The sequence below is a fragment of the Epinephelus moara genome, chromosome 7, assembly GCF_006386435.1.
Source record: "Epinephelus moara isolate mb chromosome 7, YSFRI_EMoa_1.0, whole genome shotgun sequence".
NCBI lineage: Eukaryota > Metazoa > Chordata > Actinopteri > Perciformes > Serranidae > Epinephelus > Epinephelus moara.
In genome coordinates this window covers 31,917,240-31,934,771 of record NC_065512.1, presented here as the reverse complement: position 1 = coordinate 31,934,771, position 17,532 = coordinate 31,917,240, and the positions used below count along the sequence as shown (strand labels likewise).

Genomic DNA, 17,532 nt, shown 5'->3' with positions numbered 1-17,532 from the left:
TATTGAGTGTAACGTTAACGTTACACACGAAGCGTCGACGCAGAGTGGGCTGCAGCTGAAGAGGGGAGGACAGTACACAGGCTTTCAGTGGTCATAGAAAAGGAAAGGTCAAGTTAAACCAGCAGAAAACTTAGCTAACAGTTTGTAGACATCGGCAGCCTGTCTCACTGTTTCACTTTCTGCTTTTCCTCGGTACTTTCCAGTGAGGTGGGTGAGTATCTTCATATCTCAGCACATTTCTCTTCCTTTAGTCTTTTAAAGTGGCTGAAAGTAATATTAGCGTCGAAATACATGTTTCACTTGAACTATTATGGACTTAAAACTAGCTTAAAGCTATTTGTTTTGTGTCTCGTGAACACCGTGCGTGGTTGCTCGCGCTGATGACCCACTGTGTAACGACAGAGATTAAAAAATGGCGGTTTAATTAAGTTATAGATAGCCTAACTAAATATAAACTCGTATACAGTGAAACAGGTACATTTAATGTCAACGTCTTTTCTTTTTTTTTACCCCAAATCATAGTTACATTTTAAGTAACACGGTGTTCATTAGAAAGCTGTCAAAATAAACTAGACCAACAGTATACCTACTTATGCAGTGTGCAAAGTGAATTCAGGAGCAGCTGGCGTGAGACAACTGTAAGAACACCTTGGAAACATAGTAGGCCTACTGAATTAAAGGCAGTTATTTGGGTTTCCTTTAGTAAAGTTTGCCAGTTTTAAATTTTACAAAACGTAAAGCCCAAAACCTTTGATGCATACCAATTTTCAAGCAGTGTACTAAGCATATAAACACATAGTCTATACTTTATGTAGTATTATGGGATGGAAACACACTGAGTTCATGTTTAACTGAGGAAGGTGATTGATCATTGAGTGGAACTAAACTTCTACATTGGGCACTGTCTCTGTCTCCCTCTGCTGGACTATAAGGAAAACAGTTCTTATATCTGCTGCGGAAATACACTCACCAGCCACTTAATTAGGTACACCTTGCCAGTACGGGGTTGGACCCCTTTTGCCTTCAGAACTGCCTTAATTCATTGTGGCATAGATTCAACAAGGTGCTGGAGACATTCCTTAGAGATTTTGGTCCATATTGATATGATAGCTTCTTGGAGTTGCTGCAGATTTGTCGGCTGCACATCCATGATGTGAATCTCCTGTTCCACCACATACCAAAGGTGCTGTATTGGATTGAGATCTGGTGACTGTGGAGGCCATTGGAGTACAGTGAACTCATTGTCATGTTCAAGAAACCAGTTTGAGATGATTCGAGCTTTGTGACATGGTGCGTTATCCTGCTGGAAGTATCCATCAGAAGATGGGTACACTGTGGTTATGAAGGGATGGACACGGTCAGTAACAATGCTCAGGAAGGCTGTGGTGTGTAAACGATGCTCAGTTGATACTATGGGGCCCAAAGTGTGCCAAGAAAATATCCCCCACACCATTACACCACCACCACCAGCCTGAACCGTTGATACAAGGCAGGATGGATCCATGCTCTCATGTTGTTATCGAATTCTGACCCTACCATCTGAATGTTGCAGCAGAAATCCAGACTCATCAGACCAGGCAACGTTTTTCCAGTCTTCTATTGTCTAATTTCAGTGAGCCTGTGTGAATTGTAGCCTCAGTTTCCTGTTCTTTGCTGACAGGAGTGGTCTTCTGCTTCTGTAGCCCATCTGCTTCAAGGTTCGATGTGTTGTTCATTCAGGGATGGTCTTCTGCAGACCTTGGTTGTAATGAGTAGTTATTTGAGTTACTGTTGCCTTTCTGTCATCTTGAACCAGTCTGGCCATTCTCCTCTGACATCTGGCATCAACAAGGCATTTTCACCCAGAGAACTGCTGCTCACTGGATATTTTCTCTTTTTCGGACCATCCTCTGTAAACCCTAGAGAAGGCAGTGCGTGGAAATCCCAGTAGATCAGAAGTTTCTGAAATATTCAGACCAGCCCGTCTGGCACCAACAACCATGCCACATTCAAAGTCACTTTTATCACCTTTCTTCCTCATTCTGATACTCAGTTTGAACTTCAAGACCATATCTACATGCCTAAATGCACTGAGTTGCTGCCCTGTGATTGGCTAATTAGCTATTTGCGTTAACGAGCAGTTGAAGAGGTGTACCTAATAAAGTGGCCAGTGAGTGTAGGTTTATTAGGAAAATGTGATTCCAAGTCAGTCAAATGTAAGATACAGATTTAGGGGATCATATTTATGTTTAGAATGAAGATAATCCCATATCACATATGTAGATCTATTAAATGAAGTCTGCGATGTTCTTACAGTTTGATTGATCATCCCATTTCCATTTTGTGCCTCACTGCCAGTGACTGTTTGATCATGTTGTAGGCACACTCATTATCAGTCATTCATTTATGCTTCTTGTCTTGACTAACTTTTAAAGTCATCAAGTGTATGCATGATGTTTAAGGTACTCTAATGCTGTGTATCAAATATATTAACCAAACACTGGTGTTTTTTGTACAGTTTTCCTCAGGTCTGGTTAGGAACCATGGTCAGTAAATTAGATATTCCTCTTCATGGGACTGCAGTCAACATTGTGAGACGATGTGGATTTGCTCTGAGTGGTGTCCTTCAGAGCAAATTTGGATGCCTGGCCATCATCGATGGTGTGGATTTCGACAGAGATCCGAGCATTGCACAGCAGAGTGGGCCAACTATTGTTCCAGAGAAAAGGTTCAGTGTTACGCTGCGTGGAGGTGTTCAGGTATCTGTGTGGAAGGCTGATCTTATCAACTATCGGGTGGATGCTGTTGTGAATGCTGCTAATGAGTATCTTCAGCATTATGGAGGCCTTGCTCTTGCTCTGTCCAAAGCCGGCGGTCCACAAATCCAAAAGGACAGTGAAGAATACATTAAGAGGCATGGCAGCTTGAAAACAGGAGATGCAGTTGTCTTTGATGCTGGGTTCCTACCATGCAAGAAGATAATTCATGCTGTGGGTCCGCAACTGCCACCAGATCCTTCTGAGCGTGATGTTATGAGGTATGAGCCGCTGTTGGAGAGAGCCATCAGGAGCATTCTTAATGGAGTCCAGGGACACCGTCTGCAGTCTGTTGCCATTCCCGCAATAAGCTCTGGTCTGTTCCACTACCCCCTGCCAAAGTGTGCTGAAACCATAGTGACAGCTGTGAAATGCTACTGTGAAAACACTTACTCTCCACATCTCCTGCCGAAAGAGATCCACTTCGTGAACCATGACGAGCCAACGGTCAAAGAAATGGAGAGGGCCTGCCATCAGATATTAGCCACCAGCAAACGCAGAGGAGACGCCAAAACCCCAACACAGAGCGTCCAGCTTGGAAACGTCCATCTGACACTGAAGAGGGGTAAAATTGAGGATCAGCAGGTAAGAATCTGTAATGTTTCTCTATTAATTAGTCAATCGGCTCTTTACTTATTTTATACATTTAATGTGGATGGCTGCTTGCATAAAAAATCATTGTATTTATTTTTCACATTTCCAGGATTATTCACCAATACGTTGTAACTACTCTTATCTTCACAAACATGCTCGCAGCCTGGTCCATAGTTGGAGTGACATGTAAAGAGCAACATTAACAGTTACTGTAGCTTATCAGTATAAGCTTCTCTACTATTTAGGGAAAATGAAAGTCACAGTATGTGTGTGGTATTTGTCACAAGCTGCATGTTTGCCTTCTCATGTACCAACTGTGTTTTCTCTCAGACAGACGTCATCGTAAACACTGCATCAGATAAGCCAGACTTGAACATTGGTCAGATCTCCAAGGCTTTATTGCAGAAAGCTGGTCAAAAAATGCAAGAGGAATTTAAAAAGGCTCCTCGGCAAGGACATGTCATTGTCACACAGGCGTACCAGCTGCAATGTAAAAAGGTGTTTCACACTTTTTGCGTGGAAAAGGGGATAGACCCAGCACATCAGGCAGCAGCACAGCTGGTACAGTATGAGTTTAACTGTTTCTGGACTTTTAGGGAAAGGATAATGCCATAGGTTCTTGGTCTGATATATCCCAAACGGTAAAAAAAAAAAAATCAAGATTAAACATGTCACGTTTCAAAAACATATTGTTTCACAGAGTTATTTAGTTTAAACTTGTCTTTTTGGTGATATCAAGAGAGCATGCAATCTAAGTAGCCGTAAACACAACTCATAAACCAAACCGAAAACCTAAAATGCATTCTGTTAATAATAATCTTACATTATAAACTGTTTAAGTTCTACTCTCATAAGATTCTGAATTTGTCTGTTTGTCTGTTCACTTATTCATTTGTTACAGATTCTTTTCAATTCAGTATTAGAATGCTTGTGGTTGGCAGGCACAAGTCGCCACAAGTCAATTGCCTTTCCTGCCATCGGCACAGGAGCCCTTGGATTCAATAAAAAAGAAGTTGCCGACATCATGTCACGGGCTGTGGTCGACTTCGCCCAAAAGTTCCCAGAGAAGATAGAAGTTGACTTTGTCATATATCCCTCTGACAACGACACATTCAAGGTTGTATATCAAAATACTGTCATGATATTAGAGTAATATTGCTGTTTTGGCCATATGTTTGCACAGTGGGTGCTTCCTTGACAATAATTAAAATAGAGAGACAGTTTAAACTGTTATGAATAAAAACCAAAACACTGACCAACAACAAAAAAGAGACAGAGGAATACAGATGGTTCCAATCAGTAAAAGACCAATCTGGAAATCCATCTGTAAAAAAAAAAAAAAAAAAAAAAAAAAAATCGTCCTACAATGTAGATTGCAGAATCTGTCTTGAGAGATTAGTAAAAGACAGACTTGAAAGGTGACACTTTGTATGAAGTAGCTATAATCTCAATCAGGGAGGTGCAATGTAATATCTATCTGTTAGATGGAATTATGTGTTTACTGTTGTGTGAGACACTCTCTACACCTGCTGTGAATTCTTAACTGGGTTTGTCTGGTCACACAAGTCGAGTTGCCAATGCTGTCTAACTTAATAACTCAAGGAAATGCAATTTATGCTTTGTGAATGTGTCTCATTAAAATAAATACATTAATTACCTTCTCTTTTTAGGCTTTTGAGGAACATATGGGATATCTCCAGCAAAAAGCATCTCATGGTAACACAATATTTCAGCTATCATTTCATGTACTCAAGGGTGAGCTTTGATGCAAGTACTGTACAACAGGAGTTGGTGGTCATGAAGCACTGCAGTGCAGAAAACTAGTTCTGATTCAGGCAACAAATATATACATATTGTTCTTGTAACATCCATGTCTGCATATGATTTGTCTTTATTGCGGAGGTTGCCGTAGAAACCTGTAAAGCTAATGTAGCACTGCAAATGTAAGCATGGTGAGAAAGCCTGTTTGACTGTACCGTTGCTGGAATTTAAAAAAAATAATATTAATTCTGAATTTCAGCAATGATGCTGTCTTCACCAGCATCTGAGGACAGAGCTGACTTCCATGTTAGCAGATCTCCCACTCCACAGATCAGCCTGAACGGCGCCTCTAATGAAACAACCCGAGAGGCTGAACAATGGCTCAGTCGTCTTCTCTTCAGGTCCAATGGCAAAGTTGTTATCTGCAACAACTTCATCCTGCACTTCGGCGAGGAACAACATCTGCAGCTGTCGCGTCTACTGAAAAGCGGTGTTTCCATTGAGGAGGTCTTTGAGAAAGGTCACGCAAGCATTCTTGTAAAAGGGGATTCAGATGAAGATGTTGTAGTTGCTGGGTTGCAGGTGGAGGCCATGCTCTGCAATGTCCAGAAGGCGTTTGTCAAGGAAGAGTGTGCCATGCTTCCTGCTGTGATGACTAAGAGTCTGTCCTTTGAAAGAAAGACAGTTGACAACTCAAACGAGGCGTTCTTAGACAGATTATCTGGCCACAGAAAGCACGGGCTGTTTATCGTAAAGGTACAGTATGTGTCAATGAAACATGCTTAACATTGTGGGAAATTTTAAAGCTTTGTCCTAAGGTTGATGTCAGTTAGATTTTTAATGTTTTCACATTTCATGTATTAACATTAATCCTACTACACAGATGAGCCATTTCAAAGTGGACATATTACTAATTCAAATGGAGTTGTGTGTTTGTACTCATTTGTTTCAAATACTATTTATCAGTCAGCTTCAAGTATCTTATTTTGAATCAGCGCTTAACCAGTAAAATATTTTATTTTCAGGTGGACAGAGTGGAGAACCCTACACTGAAGAAGCTCTTTGAACTCAAGAAAAAACAGCTCAGCTGCTCCACCCCTCCTCGAACAATGGTTCAACGCATACCTGCACAGTTCTGTGAGATGGTTAGCCACATCGGATTCCATGCAGAGTATGCACCACCTGATGGTATGATAATATTTCAACAAACAGCATTTGATAATGCAAACAAATTCCTTGTGTCTGGTAAATGCTCATTTTCCTGGGTCTTGTATGGCAGCATTACAGATACAGAACATTTAAGTTAGAAAAGGAATGATAACAAATAAATATACAACCCCAGTTCCAAAAAAAGTTGGGACAGGGTGTAAAACTTGAAGAGAAACAGACTTAAAGGATTTGTAAATAATTTTCAACATTTATTCAATTGAATTCAGTGCACAGAAAAGGTATTTAATGTTCAGACTGATAAACTTTATTGTTTTTTTGTAAATACACACTTTCATGTCTGCAACATGTTCCAAAAAAGTTGGGACAGGAACATATTTACCAACGTGTGACGTCACTTTTTCTGTCAGCATCACTCAATAAGTGTTTAGGAACTGAGGGCACTAATTCTTGAAGTTCTGAAAGTGAAATTCTTTCCCATTCTTGTCTGGGGTCTCCCTTGTCATATTTTGTTCTTCCTAATGCGCCACACATTTTCAATGGGAGTCAGGTGTGGATTGCAAACAGATCTAGTACCTGCACTCTTTTACTACGAAGCCACGCTGTTGTAACGTGCAGAATGGGTCTTTATCAGACGTATTAGAAATAGATAGCATCTGGATGGCAGCATATGTTGCACCAAAACCTGTATGTACCTTTCAGCATTCGTGGTGCCTTCACAGATATGAAAGTTACCCATGATGCCATGGGCACTAACACACCTTTATACCATCACAGATGCTGGCTTTGAACTTTGAGCCATTAACAATCTGGATGGTGCTTGTCCTCTTTAGCCCAGAGAACACAGCGTCCATGATTTCCAAAACAATATGAAATGTGGACTCATCAGACCACAGCACACTTTTCCACTGTGTGTCAGTCCATCTCAGATGAGCTCGGGCCAGAGAGGTCTGCGCCGTTTCCAGATGTTGATATATTGCTATTGTTAGTTATTGTCTTAACTTGAATTTAGAGGTGCAGGGACGAAGTATGTCTAGCAGCAGTAACTTTCTAAAGTGTTTCCAAGCCCATGTCGTAATATCCTTTTATATAATCACGTTGGTTTTTACTGCAGTGCCATCTGAGGGGTCAGAGGTCACAGGCATTCAATATTGGTTTCAAGCCTCACCCCTTATGTACAGAGATTTCTCTGTATGCTCTGGATCTTTTGACGATATTATGGATTGTAGATGGTGAAATCTCTTTGTGAATCTTATTAGCAACTGTGCTTTGAGAAACTTTGTTCTTAAACTGTTGGACTATTTGCCCTTGCATCATCTCACAAAGTGGTCATCCTTGTTACTGACATGCTTTCATACCCAGTCATACTTTAATCTGTTACCAATTAAACTGTTTACTTGTGAAATGTTTTGAGTATTTCACAACTTGACCAGTCTTCTGTTGCACCTTGCTCCAAAATTTTTTGGAACATGTTACAGTCATCAAATATCGAGTGTGTGCATATTAACAAAAAACATGAAGTTGATCAGGTAGAATATTAAATATCTTGTCTTTGTACTGTATTCAATTGAATATAGGCTGGAAAAGATTCACAAAGCATTGGATTGTGTTTTTTATTTACGTTTCACAATGTCCCAACTTTTTTGTAATTGGGGATGTAAAAACAACTTTCTTTTTTATCTTCATCTGTATACAGATCCATCATTTGGAGAAGGCATCTACTTTGCTAGCAAAGTGAAGATAGCCATGGAAGTGTGGAAGGAGCACAAGAGGCCAAAGGAGGAGTATCTGTACTTTGTCGAGGCTGAGGTGCTGACAGGAAACCCCGCCCCTGGTAAACCAGGTCTCATTCTGCCACCTGCTGTGGGGACAGAGTCACAGACTGTGTACCACAGTGTGAGCGGAGGGCCTGACATCTCTGTCATATTTAGTGGTTATCAAGCTCTGCCCACGTACATTATCACCTGTAAGATGTGCTGAAGAGTGATTCCTTCACAGTTTATTCTGTTGTATGGGACAAATACAAATGTAAGAATGCTTCTAGTGCTAGAGGAAACTGGACAGTAGCAAGTTAGATTGTTCTAAACAAGCTGAAGTACAATCTTGATTAATGTATTTACTACTAGAAAGAAATGGCTGTTTGCATTACTCCTTTAAATCATATAATGGAGACCATTATTACAATATGAGCTTATATGCAGCTTGAGAAAGATGTCATTAGTTTTCAGTTTCTATTTTTTTCACTATGTGTTTGTTGCTTTTGAGTGATTACCATATAGTTTACATAGCAGCACAATCATTTGTATATCAATCAAAGATGCAACTTGTCTTATAGCAACAATCAAAGCTGGAATGATGGATTTGTTCGGTGGCATCACACGATACTTTATATACATGTATGATATTTTATATGTACCAGTCAGTACAGACATAAAACTGACTTCATTTTGTTTAAAGGAAGATTATTGTAAGACTTCATATAAAATGTTGAAACGCTTTGGCTGCAAATACATGACTAATCTAATTGTAAACTATTAATAACACATATTGACTACAGTGGGATGGATCAGTGGGTGCAGCTGGTTCAAAGTGCCTGATGCTGATGTCAAAATTAAACAATGCTTTAAGAACAGTTTGGGTATTGTGGTGGTGGTGTTTTTTTTTATGTTCAATGAATCAAGGCAATTTCCTTTGACACCTAATTTTAAGCCAACACCACCTCAGCCAATATTTAAACCCGGAGCCATTTTTTAAATATTTGACAATCCTTTTATGAAACTCGACAACAAAACCTGATCAGCTACTTGGATTTAATGAAATTAAATACAATTTACATTTTACAAACATGGACCATAACAATAAACAAAATGGAATACATGTACAGTATTAACATAAAGCTTTTATACAGGACACGAAAGACAGGAAAATTCCCTCATATTCTTAAAGATACAGTAACAACTGTTGGAGATCACAGTCTATTGAGCATTAAAGTCCATCCTTGACCTTGTGAAAAATCTGAGAAAAAAATACTTAAAGGTCTAATGTGTAGGATTTGTAGCATTTTGAGGCGAGGTCACAGAACTGGAACTTCTCCAGTGTGCCAAGCATGTAGGAGAACTATGGTGGCCAACACGAAAATGCTAATGGCCCTATCTAGAGCCAATACTTTGTTTGTCTGTTCTGGGCTGCTGTAGACCAACATGACAGAGTCCGTGAAAGAGGAGCTGCTACATATGTAGACATAAATGGCTCATTTGAAGGTAACAAAAACACAGTTCTTAGTTTCAGGTGATGATAAACAGGTGAAAATAAGTTAAGAAAATGTGTTCCCTTTCTGCAGATGGACGCCCCTTAAATCCTACACACTGGACCTTTAACTCATGTCCATTTAATAGCTTCTCCTGGAGCTTTTAGCTGCATCACGCAGTCATCAGCAGATGACTTTTACTCAGTTGTCATGAACATCTTGATGGACCTTGGATCAAGTCTTTTTTTTATTGGTCAAAACACAAAATGTGTTAATGCAAAGTGTTTTCGCTCTATTTTACCAGTGCCCATCAATAGTAAATGCCTCTCTTTTCAAAATGTAAACAAGCATTTAAGATACACTGGAAAATAATCTTTAGTGTCTAACCATGACTTTATAAAAATGTTTAGCTTAACTTCTGTGAAACCACACCATCTGGCCTTTACACAAAAAACAGACTAATAATTGACAGTACAACAGATTGCCACACATCTCCGAGGATGACAGGGAGACTCCCAAGTATGTCTGGATATCAGCAAGTGATTTATGTCAGCTGAGTATGATTTATTACTGGCAATAATGTCACATCTGAATGATTGTCTATGAAACTGTCACAGCCATTAAATTGTAGACGGTGCAGCCTAGGATATTTTGACAAATCTACAGCAGTCTGCTAAAAGCTAATAACATATCACTGTAATATCGACTGGCTGAAGGAGTCATACAAAGACCATTTAACACGTTGCCACAGGACTAAACAAAGATCACTCCTGAACAACACACACTGATATGATGCTACATTCAAGGAACAATATCCTGGTGTTAAATCCTCCTACTGCGTAATATTGAAAAATACAAGAAAGCAAGCATAGAAAACAGGTTGAGTCTGGGGTTTATAGGTTATCTGTAAAATGTTATTTTCTACAAAATGACAAAATGTGCAGTGTATCTAAGAACACCTGGGCCCTGTTCTTCATACATGGACAACTGAGTTATCCAGATTAGTATGTAAACGATTTGACACAAGACTGGATTATTTGGCTTAATTTATATCTGGAACTGTTTTCATAGCAACACGTCCTTAAGCCCAAACTTGCCAAAGGGCAGGCTTAATGTTAGCTGGCTGGATGACGACGAAGATGTTCTACTGCGAGCCACATTCATGAAGTTACTCAAATACAACTGTCTCACATTGTTATATTTATATGAAAGTGTTGATCATGGTTTTACGAGACAACATGCAGGTTATTGATAAATCAGTATTGCCTGTCATTAGTGTAATGATTCCAACAAAAAAAATTCTCAATGAAGTTATGTGTACCTCTGCATGACGAAGTATGAATGAAATAGAGGTCTGTACACAAAAAAAAGAACCAATCCAAATGTAGTTTGAGATACTGTGAGCAAAAACACTTCAAACGTAACTAAAAGACTGTTAAAAGGTCAATGAAACCAGAACGGCATTTAATTGGACATTAAAATTTGTCATTTGAACTCTAAAATGTTTTAAATTCTGAACTGCAGAACTCACTTTGCTGACAAATGTTCATCGGCTGCTTCTTAAGAGGTTTTAGTAAGGTTTCATTTTCATAGTTATAAAGCTATAAAGTGTCTTCAATGTCCATGATGGAGATCCTCACCTCATCATGCACCACCATCACCTAGTTCAACAACATTCACTGGTAATATCTAATGTTTAACGGCCTGGAAAAAATGAAAACATGAAAACAATTAAAATGAGATTTGTGCCAATGAATCTATCGCCCTAGTGCATGCTGGGAAAGATCCCAACACACCTACCTCATAACTAATCACATGATCAGCAATCAAACGATCATATGGATGCTGATTATGTTTTAAAGTCGGGTTCATGAGATTACAAAATTAAATTCAAGGACTTTCAAGCACTTTTTTTTATTACAAAGACTTCACATAAAGCAGGAGCTTAAGATTCATTTGACATTTTCTGTGGAGCTATTACATAAGCACATAAGAGAGAGGATAATAAAGTCGGCTCATTAAGTTAAATCAAGTTATTGCTAAGTTTATGCCAACATAAGTCTACTGGTTTTGCCGGGGTTTTAAGAGTGGAGCGGAAGTAAAAATAAACTATAATTTTTGGGTGGACATTGTGCATCAAAAAAGCTGAGCAATTTCTGATTCAGAGCAATTTCATTATAATGACTAATTTTATAAAAAAAAAAAAAGATCAATGTATAAGAAAGCACTGTGTGGTTCTGTTTAGAAGGGGACTATTTTCAAGGTTCTTTTTTTTCTCCCTCAAAACTGAGGTAAAGCACCTTGTACAAATCCTGAAGCCTCCACTAATTTTGCCTTTAATTCAAAATAATAGTCCAGTGTTTTTCAAGATAAGACCATCCATGATGAACAAATCAATCCTCAAACTGCTTTCAAAGAACTTGTTAGGCTGAATAAGTTGAGCCTCATTTGAAGAACAGGGCCCAGCTGCTTGTTTTCATGACCACAGGGCAAACTGAGCCAGGCTGAGTTAGGTACATATGGCACATCAGGCCTCTAATGCTGTGTTACTGAAATTTCTATTATTTATATCAATATAAAGTACAAGTTTATAACTCAAAGTTTTTTTCAGTGTGAAGTTAGTTACATTTTCAGACAGTAAATCCCTTTTTGTGGTGGAAATTTATGGCTGCACCCTCTTCTCTAAAACTGCCCAGACTGAGGGTCCTGTCTTCAGCTCTTACTATATTAATTACAGAGCATCCCTTACAGTACCAATATATGGCCAATATACCCTCCAGAGGCCATGGCGTCAAAACGTAGGAGCGCATATTTTTGTCAGCTGGTCCCGACTCCAACAGCTTTAAATGACATTCGCCTTCACTGCACCCTCTCCCAGTTTCACAGGTACAAAGTCACACATACAAACCTGATCTCTGCTTTCACACAAGTTTAAACGCACGCGCACACACGATCACTCTGTGCACTCAGCTATCTCTGTGCCGTCCACAAGCAGCGTGTGAATGATCCCATCTCGCCTCTTCCCGCTGCTCACAGCCTTCACGCAGCAGTTGTGGTCTCCCAGTGTGAAATGTGTTTCTGTGCCATCGTCCACAAACTCCCCCTGCAGGTGCAAATCAGACAAGAGAGTGGGCAAGGAAAGCAATCCTTCAGTTTCATACTATCGGCTGATGAACATATTCTTAATTTCAGCAGAGTATCCTTATTACAGAACAAATCACTATCAGCTACTGTTGTTATACTTACTGCAGTCTCAATGTTTTGTCCATTACACCAAACATCCATGGTGTCCTTCTCTGAAAGAAGTAAACACACACTGCATCAATAAAACATGTAACTGTTGGGCAATAAAAGTATGTGATGTGACTGCCAATTTAGAGTTGCTAAACAAGTGGGCAGTATGTGTACAGCCAGGTCTGAGTCGTTGTTTGTTTCTAATCCTGTTAGACAGTGGTGTGAGAATGGTTGAGTTTATCTGATCATCTTGTGGTGTCCCAGAACAACAAGCAAGGCAGCAATGTCCTGGTCAGTATCTGCTCTGTGTCTGTAAACTACCTACAGGCTTTTCTTGATAAATAGATCCCCTATGGAAAATCTATCCAAAACATCCACCCTCATTTGAAATACATACACACAATAGTTACAGTGGTAAATGCAATGATATAGTAGATAATGCATAAAAGACAGTTAAAACTGGAACAACAAATGAAGTAGGAGGTATTGGGAACAAAATTAAGGAGGAAAAATATGAATACAGTTTATTCAGATTCTTACAACAACTACGTTTAATTTGTAGGGAGTGTATTGGTGATTCCTCAGAGATTATGGGAAAAACATTACATTTTCAGTGGTGGAGACACTGTGGTCAAAGTAAAATTGTTCTACTGTAATTAAAATGTAGTTTCCTGTATTTCAATGTATGGACGATAATTTCAAAATGCCACTGTATTTGAAAGCAAAGACTATTTGGATTGGAAAGCTTCCAAGAGAACTACTCTAAGTGAAGATAATGTATAAGATTTATTAAGAATCTTCTGAATCACAGCACCTTAATGTCTAGGGGTGTAACAATACATTGATTCAATGATCAACAATCTAATAGTATCAATGCAAAGTGAAAACATCAATACATATCCTCATCTTTAAGATACGCCTTTTTTTTTTTTATTTCCCATGCTATGTCCGTGTCGCTATTATCGTCCAAGCACACCTCTTTTGTAAAATTTCAAACAGTGCTAGCTGCGTAGCACAAGGCGGACAATGGCAAGCAGCCAAGGAAAAGACAATGAGGATATTTATCTACTAATATCGATCACGTGCAGCTGAATTGAATCAAATCTAAATCGTATTGTGGCAGACTTGGTGATTACAACAAATATTGTATCATTGTCTAGAGAATCGATATAATAGCATATCATGATGAAAGTTTTGATTTAAACCCCTACTAATTTATTGAGGGAAATTTATATGTATGAACACTGAGTTTAGTTGTATATGTTTATTGTGAGAAGAATTTCTGCCAGTCCACTGAATTATTTAGTTTATTTCCCTGCTAATATTTATAGATAATTATTGCATGCTAATGTACAGTAGTTCGCATGTGTTGTGCATGCTTCAGGTAGCATGCTGCCTGATCAACGGTAATCAGTATAATTATAAGAAGGATTACCTTGCCCAGATAACAGAGGTGGCTGAAGATGGCGTGGGGCTTAAAGCTGTTAAAGAGCTTAACTTAAACTCAACATAATATTACTGGGTAGTTCTGAAGGGGTGGAAATCACACTGTGCTAAATATCAATCCAGTATCCATCCTGATTGATTATATGAACCCAGACACTAATGACATATTAAAGTGGATTCACACAACATAATAACTACTGACATAATAACTAAGTGATGAGGACAGAAGGTGAATGATATACAAACACAGAGAGGCTCACCCAGGACCACCCTGCAGTCAGTGCCGTCCAAGTTGAGAACCCAGGTGCTGGTGACCTTCGATCTGTTCTCCATGTACTTCTTCAAGCTCTTCCCATTGATCTCCAATGTGTACTCATAGGCAAAACCACTGACTGCATCGATGTTGATGGTTGCTTTGGTGTCTGATTTACCCACACTGAATGTCTCCTTCCCCACAAGTTTAAACATCCAGTCCCGTCTCAGTATCTCCTGCAGTGTGATGTGAAATCAGACATTAACAGCTGCCATTCATAAAGAAATAAAACACGTTTACTCTAATATTACTTAAGATCGTGATTCATACCTTTCCATCCACGTAGATGACCCTCTTTCCGGTGGTCGTGCCATGTTCAAACTCTATCCTGTGGACTCCATCACTCAGTGCCACCTCCCACACACCAGCGAGATCATTAGACATCCTACCCTCTTCAGACTCTGCTGGAGACCAACAATAAAACAGCTGGACCGACTACTAACGTTAAACGTAGGAGCAAAAGCATGACTAACGCTAAGCACTGTTTACCTTACTAACGTTAGCTAACAAACTGAGCTCACGGTGGTTAGCTTATAACAAAGACGTGAAACAAAAAATATTTCAGAGAAGGTTTAAGTGTATCTCTACCTGTAGACGCCACTACTTAAGTACAGCAATTAATGCGCATACTGTTAAAACATTAACAATAGTTTACTCGTCATAAAACATGGCTGAAGAAGAGGTGGGAAGTTGCCGCTGTTTGTTGCATTACGACTTCCGGTATAACGGGTTGCCTTTCAAAATAACAGCAGGCAGTGATTCAAATAACTATATCAGGTATCAGAAAACACAAGTTGCTCTCGTGTGCTAACAAAACACTTAATAACAAAGCTATTAACTTATGCGAAACATATATAAGTCTGAGCAATATTCAACACGCCAGGGTTAAGGTTAGTTGCAAAAATACTCTGTGCAAGTATTCGACTGTACAATATTGCTACCGAACTGTCATAAGTAGAATTTTATTTTGAAAATAAAACGGAAGCATTACTGCGTCGGTCAAGTAACATGTCCATCTTTTCAGTAGCTCTGACCGCTAACGTTACCTTTTTTGTTATAAGAGGATACACTTACAAATAAACTCAGGAAAATCCTCCTTAATTAAACACTGGGATTACCTTAATGTTCCTGAAGTAAGCGCTCAAGCCCAGTGGTTAGTAAATGATCAGCAGGCCACTTTAGCGCAGTTCGGTCACAGCTAACAGTTAGCTACTGCAGAGAGTCAACAGATGGGCTGTGACTATGCTGTTACTATGGTAACATGATATCCGCCTACGTACAGGCTAGACCACGCCCACTGGAGGGAGAGTAAGTTTTCCCATTAGTGAGTTGTAACAATAAAAAGCTGTCATTAAATCTAAGCCAAGGATACCAAATGTCAACATAACTGTAGGGTACACATTAATGTATCAAAATAATCTAGTAATATATGTAAAACAGTCATATATAACACTCACATGGGCCATTTTCTGAACTAAGTCGTCCTGCAAAAAGTCCTGTTATACTATATAGGCCTAATCATTACAAAAAAACATAAGACTCGTTGTGTTTTCTTTACCTTAGAATTAGAATGAACCATTTATGTTTCCACAGAGATTGCCATGTTGCACAGCCTACAGTGGCCCAGAGCAGCAAACCAAACACTGACTCTAGTAGGGCTTTTCCCGTTTTCGCATTGGCCACAGTAGTCAGAAGCATCTCCATGACAACAGTGTCAAAAAACACTGATGTGAAACTGCTTCATTTAGTGTTTTACCAGTTCACTGGGTCATCTGCTGAGACCTTGGCAGATAATTCAGCTCCAGGTAAAAAGCTCCTGAACAATGAACACTGAGGGGATTCTAACCAGGAGAAGTTTCATCTGGTTGCAGACTGAAAAAAAACTGTGTTCAACTGAGGCTGTTTATAAATAAATTTGAGTTGAGTTTAAATCCTTGCCTAGATGGTACCAAAGCCCCCTAAACTTTACACACTTCCTTTGAAAAATATGTTGCTCTATTCTTGCAAGACGAATGAGTCAGTGAGTGAGTGATTTGGTGGAAAACAGCTCCATCTTCTGGCTGAAGGGCCTTATGGGCTGGCCTCATCTCATTTAAGGACAGTTTTTAAAAATAATTGTACTGGGAGGGGGCGGCATAGTGGTGTAGTGGTTAGCACTGTCACCTCACAGCAAGAGGGTTCCTGGGAGGGAGCCCCTCTGTGCGGAGTTTGCATGTTCTCCCCGTGTCAGCGTTGGATTTCTCCGGGTACTTCCTCCCACAGTCCAAAGACATGCAGGTTGGGGATAGGTTAATTGGTGACTCTAAACTGTCCATAGGTGTGAATGTGAGTGTGAAAGGTTGTCTGTCTCTATGTGTCAGCCCTGCAATAGTCTGGCAACCTGTCCAGGGTGTACCCTGCCTAAGAACATTATTATATAAATTAAAATGAATTCTCAAATAAGAGAACAATGGGCAGAATATGCTTACTAAGTACTGTACTTTCTCTATTTATTTCTTCTTCTTTTTTATCAGATATAAAGCTGACTTCTAGACCTGTTTGATGTCATCTTCTCCTTTCGTTTTTCTTTGTGCAGGGCAGGCAAAGGGGGGGGGGGGGGGGGGGGGGGCAAAAAAGAAACAAATGTTTTTTTTTTTTATGNGGGGGCAGGGGGGGTGGCCGGCCCCCCGCACACAGGGGGGGGAGGCGGCGGGGGGGGGGGGGGGGGGGGGGGGGGGGGGCAAAAAAGAAACTAATGATTTTTTATTTTTATGTTACAACAGCCTCTCTGCTGTAATTGACAACCCCTTTGACCACAATATGTCGTAAGTACTGCATATTGCAATTTACTGACAAATGTTAAGAGAAGTTGTTGCATGCTATTTTAGAGGCCACTTGGCTAACTAAGTAATCCTGCTTGGTGCATAACCCCATGTGGACTCTAGTTTTCTGAAGTCTGACTGATGGGGTGTATTATCCTTTAGGTATATGACCTG

The 17,532-nt window shown here is 39.6% G+C and overlaps 2 protein-coding genes across 5 annotated transcripts; one reads left to right on the top strand and one right to left on the bottom strand.

The window, feature by feature from the left end:
• The first annotated feature begins 45 nt into the window (after positions 1 to 45).
• On the top strand, positions 46 to 8,949 carry parp9 (poly(ADP-ribose) polymerase family member 9). Of its 2 annotated transcripts, none has more exons than XM_050047994.1 (8): positions 46 to 207; positions 2,498 to 3,380; positions 3,720 to 3,950; positions 4,291 to 4,506; positions 5,060 to 5,105; positions 5,410 to 5,906; positions 6,176 to 6,338; positions 8,014 to 8,949. In XM_050047994.1, the coding sequence occupies exons 2-8, from the start codon at positions 2,523 to 2,525 to the stop codon at positions 8,295 to 8,297; spliced, it is 2,295 nt and encodes a 764-aa protein (XP_049903951.1). In that variant the 5' UTR covers positions 46 to 207; positions 2,498 to 2,522; the 3' UTR covers positions 8,298 to 8,949. The 2 variants fall into 2 exon arrangements, with proteins under 2 accessions (XP_049903951.1, XP_049903950.1); XM_050047993.1 differs by having other exon boundaries at positions 46 to 211.
• Positions 8,950 to 9,114: 165 nt separating this feature from the next.
• Positions 9,115 to 15,808, bottom strand: faima (Fas apoptotic inhibitory molecule a). Of its 3 annotated transcripts, none has more exons than XM_050047998.1 (5): positions 15,676 to 15,808; positions 14,828 to 14,958; positions 14,505 to 14,733; positions 12,811 to 12,860; positions 9,115 to 12,667 (listed from the first exon to the last, which is right to left on the bottom strand). In XM_050047998.1, the coding sequence occupies exons 2-5, from the start codon at positions 14,939 to 14,941 to the stop codon at positions 12,518 to 12,520; spliced, it is 543 nt and encodes a 180-aa protein (XP_049903955.1). In that variant the 5' UTR covers positions 14,942 to 14,958; positions 15,676 to 15,808; the 3' UTR covers positions 9,115 to 12,517. The 3 variants fall into 3 exon arrangements, with proteins under 3 accessions (XP_049903955.1, XP_049903953.1, XP_049903952.1); XM_050047996.1 differs by having other exon boundaries at positions 14,828 to 14,961; positions 15,676 to 15,798; XM_050047995.1 differs by lacking the exon at positions 15,676 to 15,808 and having other exon boundaries at positions 14,828 to 15,662.
• Between the last annotated feature and the right edge of the window lie 1,724 nt (positions 15,809 to 17,532).

Excerpts from the sequence above, each read along its gene's own strand:
- parp9 (XM_050047994.1), top strand. The coding sequence starts at position 2,523 with ATGGTCAGTAAATTAGATATTCCTCTTCATGGGACTGCAGTCAACATT. Across the intron at positions 5,106-5,409 it reads CCAGCAAAAAGCATCTCATG|CAATGATGCTGTCTTCACCA; the intron begins GTAACACAATAT and ends TCTGAATTTCAG. Across the intron at positions 5,907-6,175 it reads ACGGGCTGTTTATCGTAAAG|GTGGACAGAGTGGAGAACCC; the intron begins GTACAGTATGTG and ends TTTTATTTTCAG.
- faima (XM_050047998.1), bottom strand. The coding sequence starts at position 14,941 with ATGTCTAATGATCTCGCTGGTGTGTGGGAGGTGGCACTGAGTGATGGA. Across the intron at positions 12,861-14,504 it reads TGACTGCAGGGTGGTCCTGG|AGAAGGACACCATGGATGTT; the intron begins GTGAGCCTCTCT and ends TACTTCTTTCAG. Across the intron at positions 12,668-12,810 it reads GACAAAACATTGAGACTGCA|GGGGAGTTTGTGGACGATGG; the intron begins GTAAGTATAACA and ends TTGCACCTGCAG.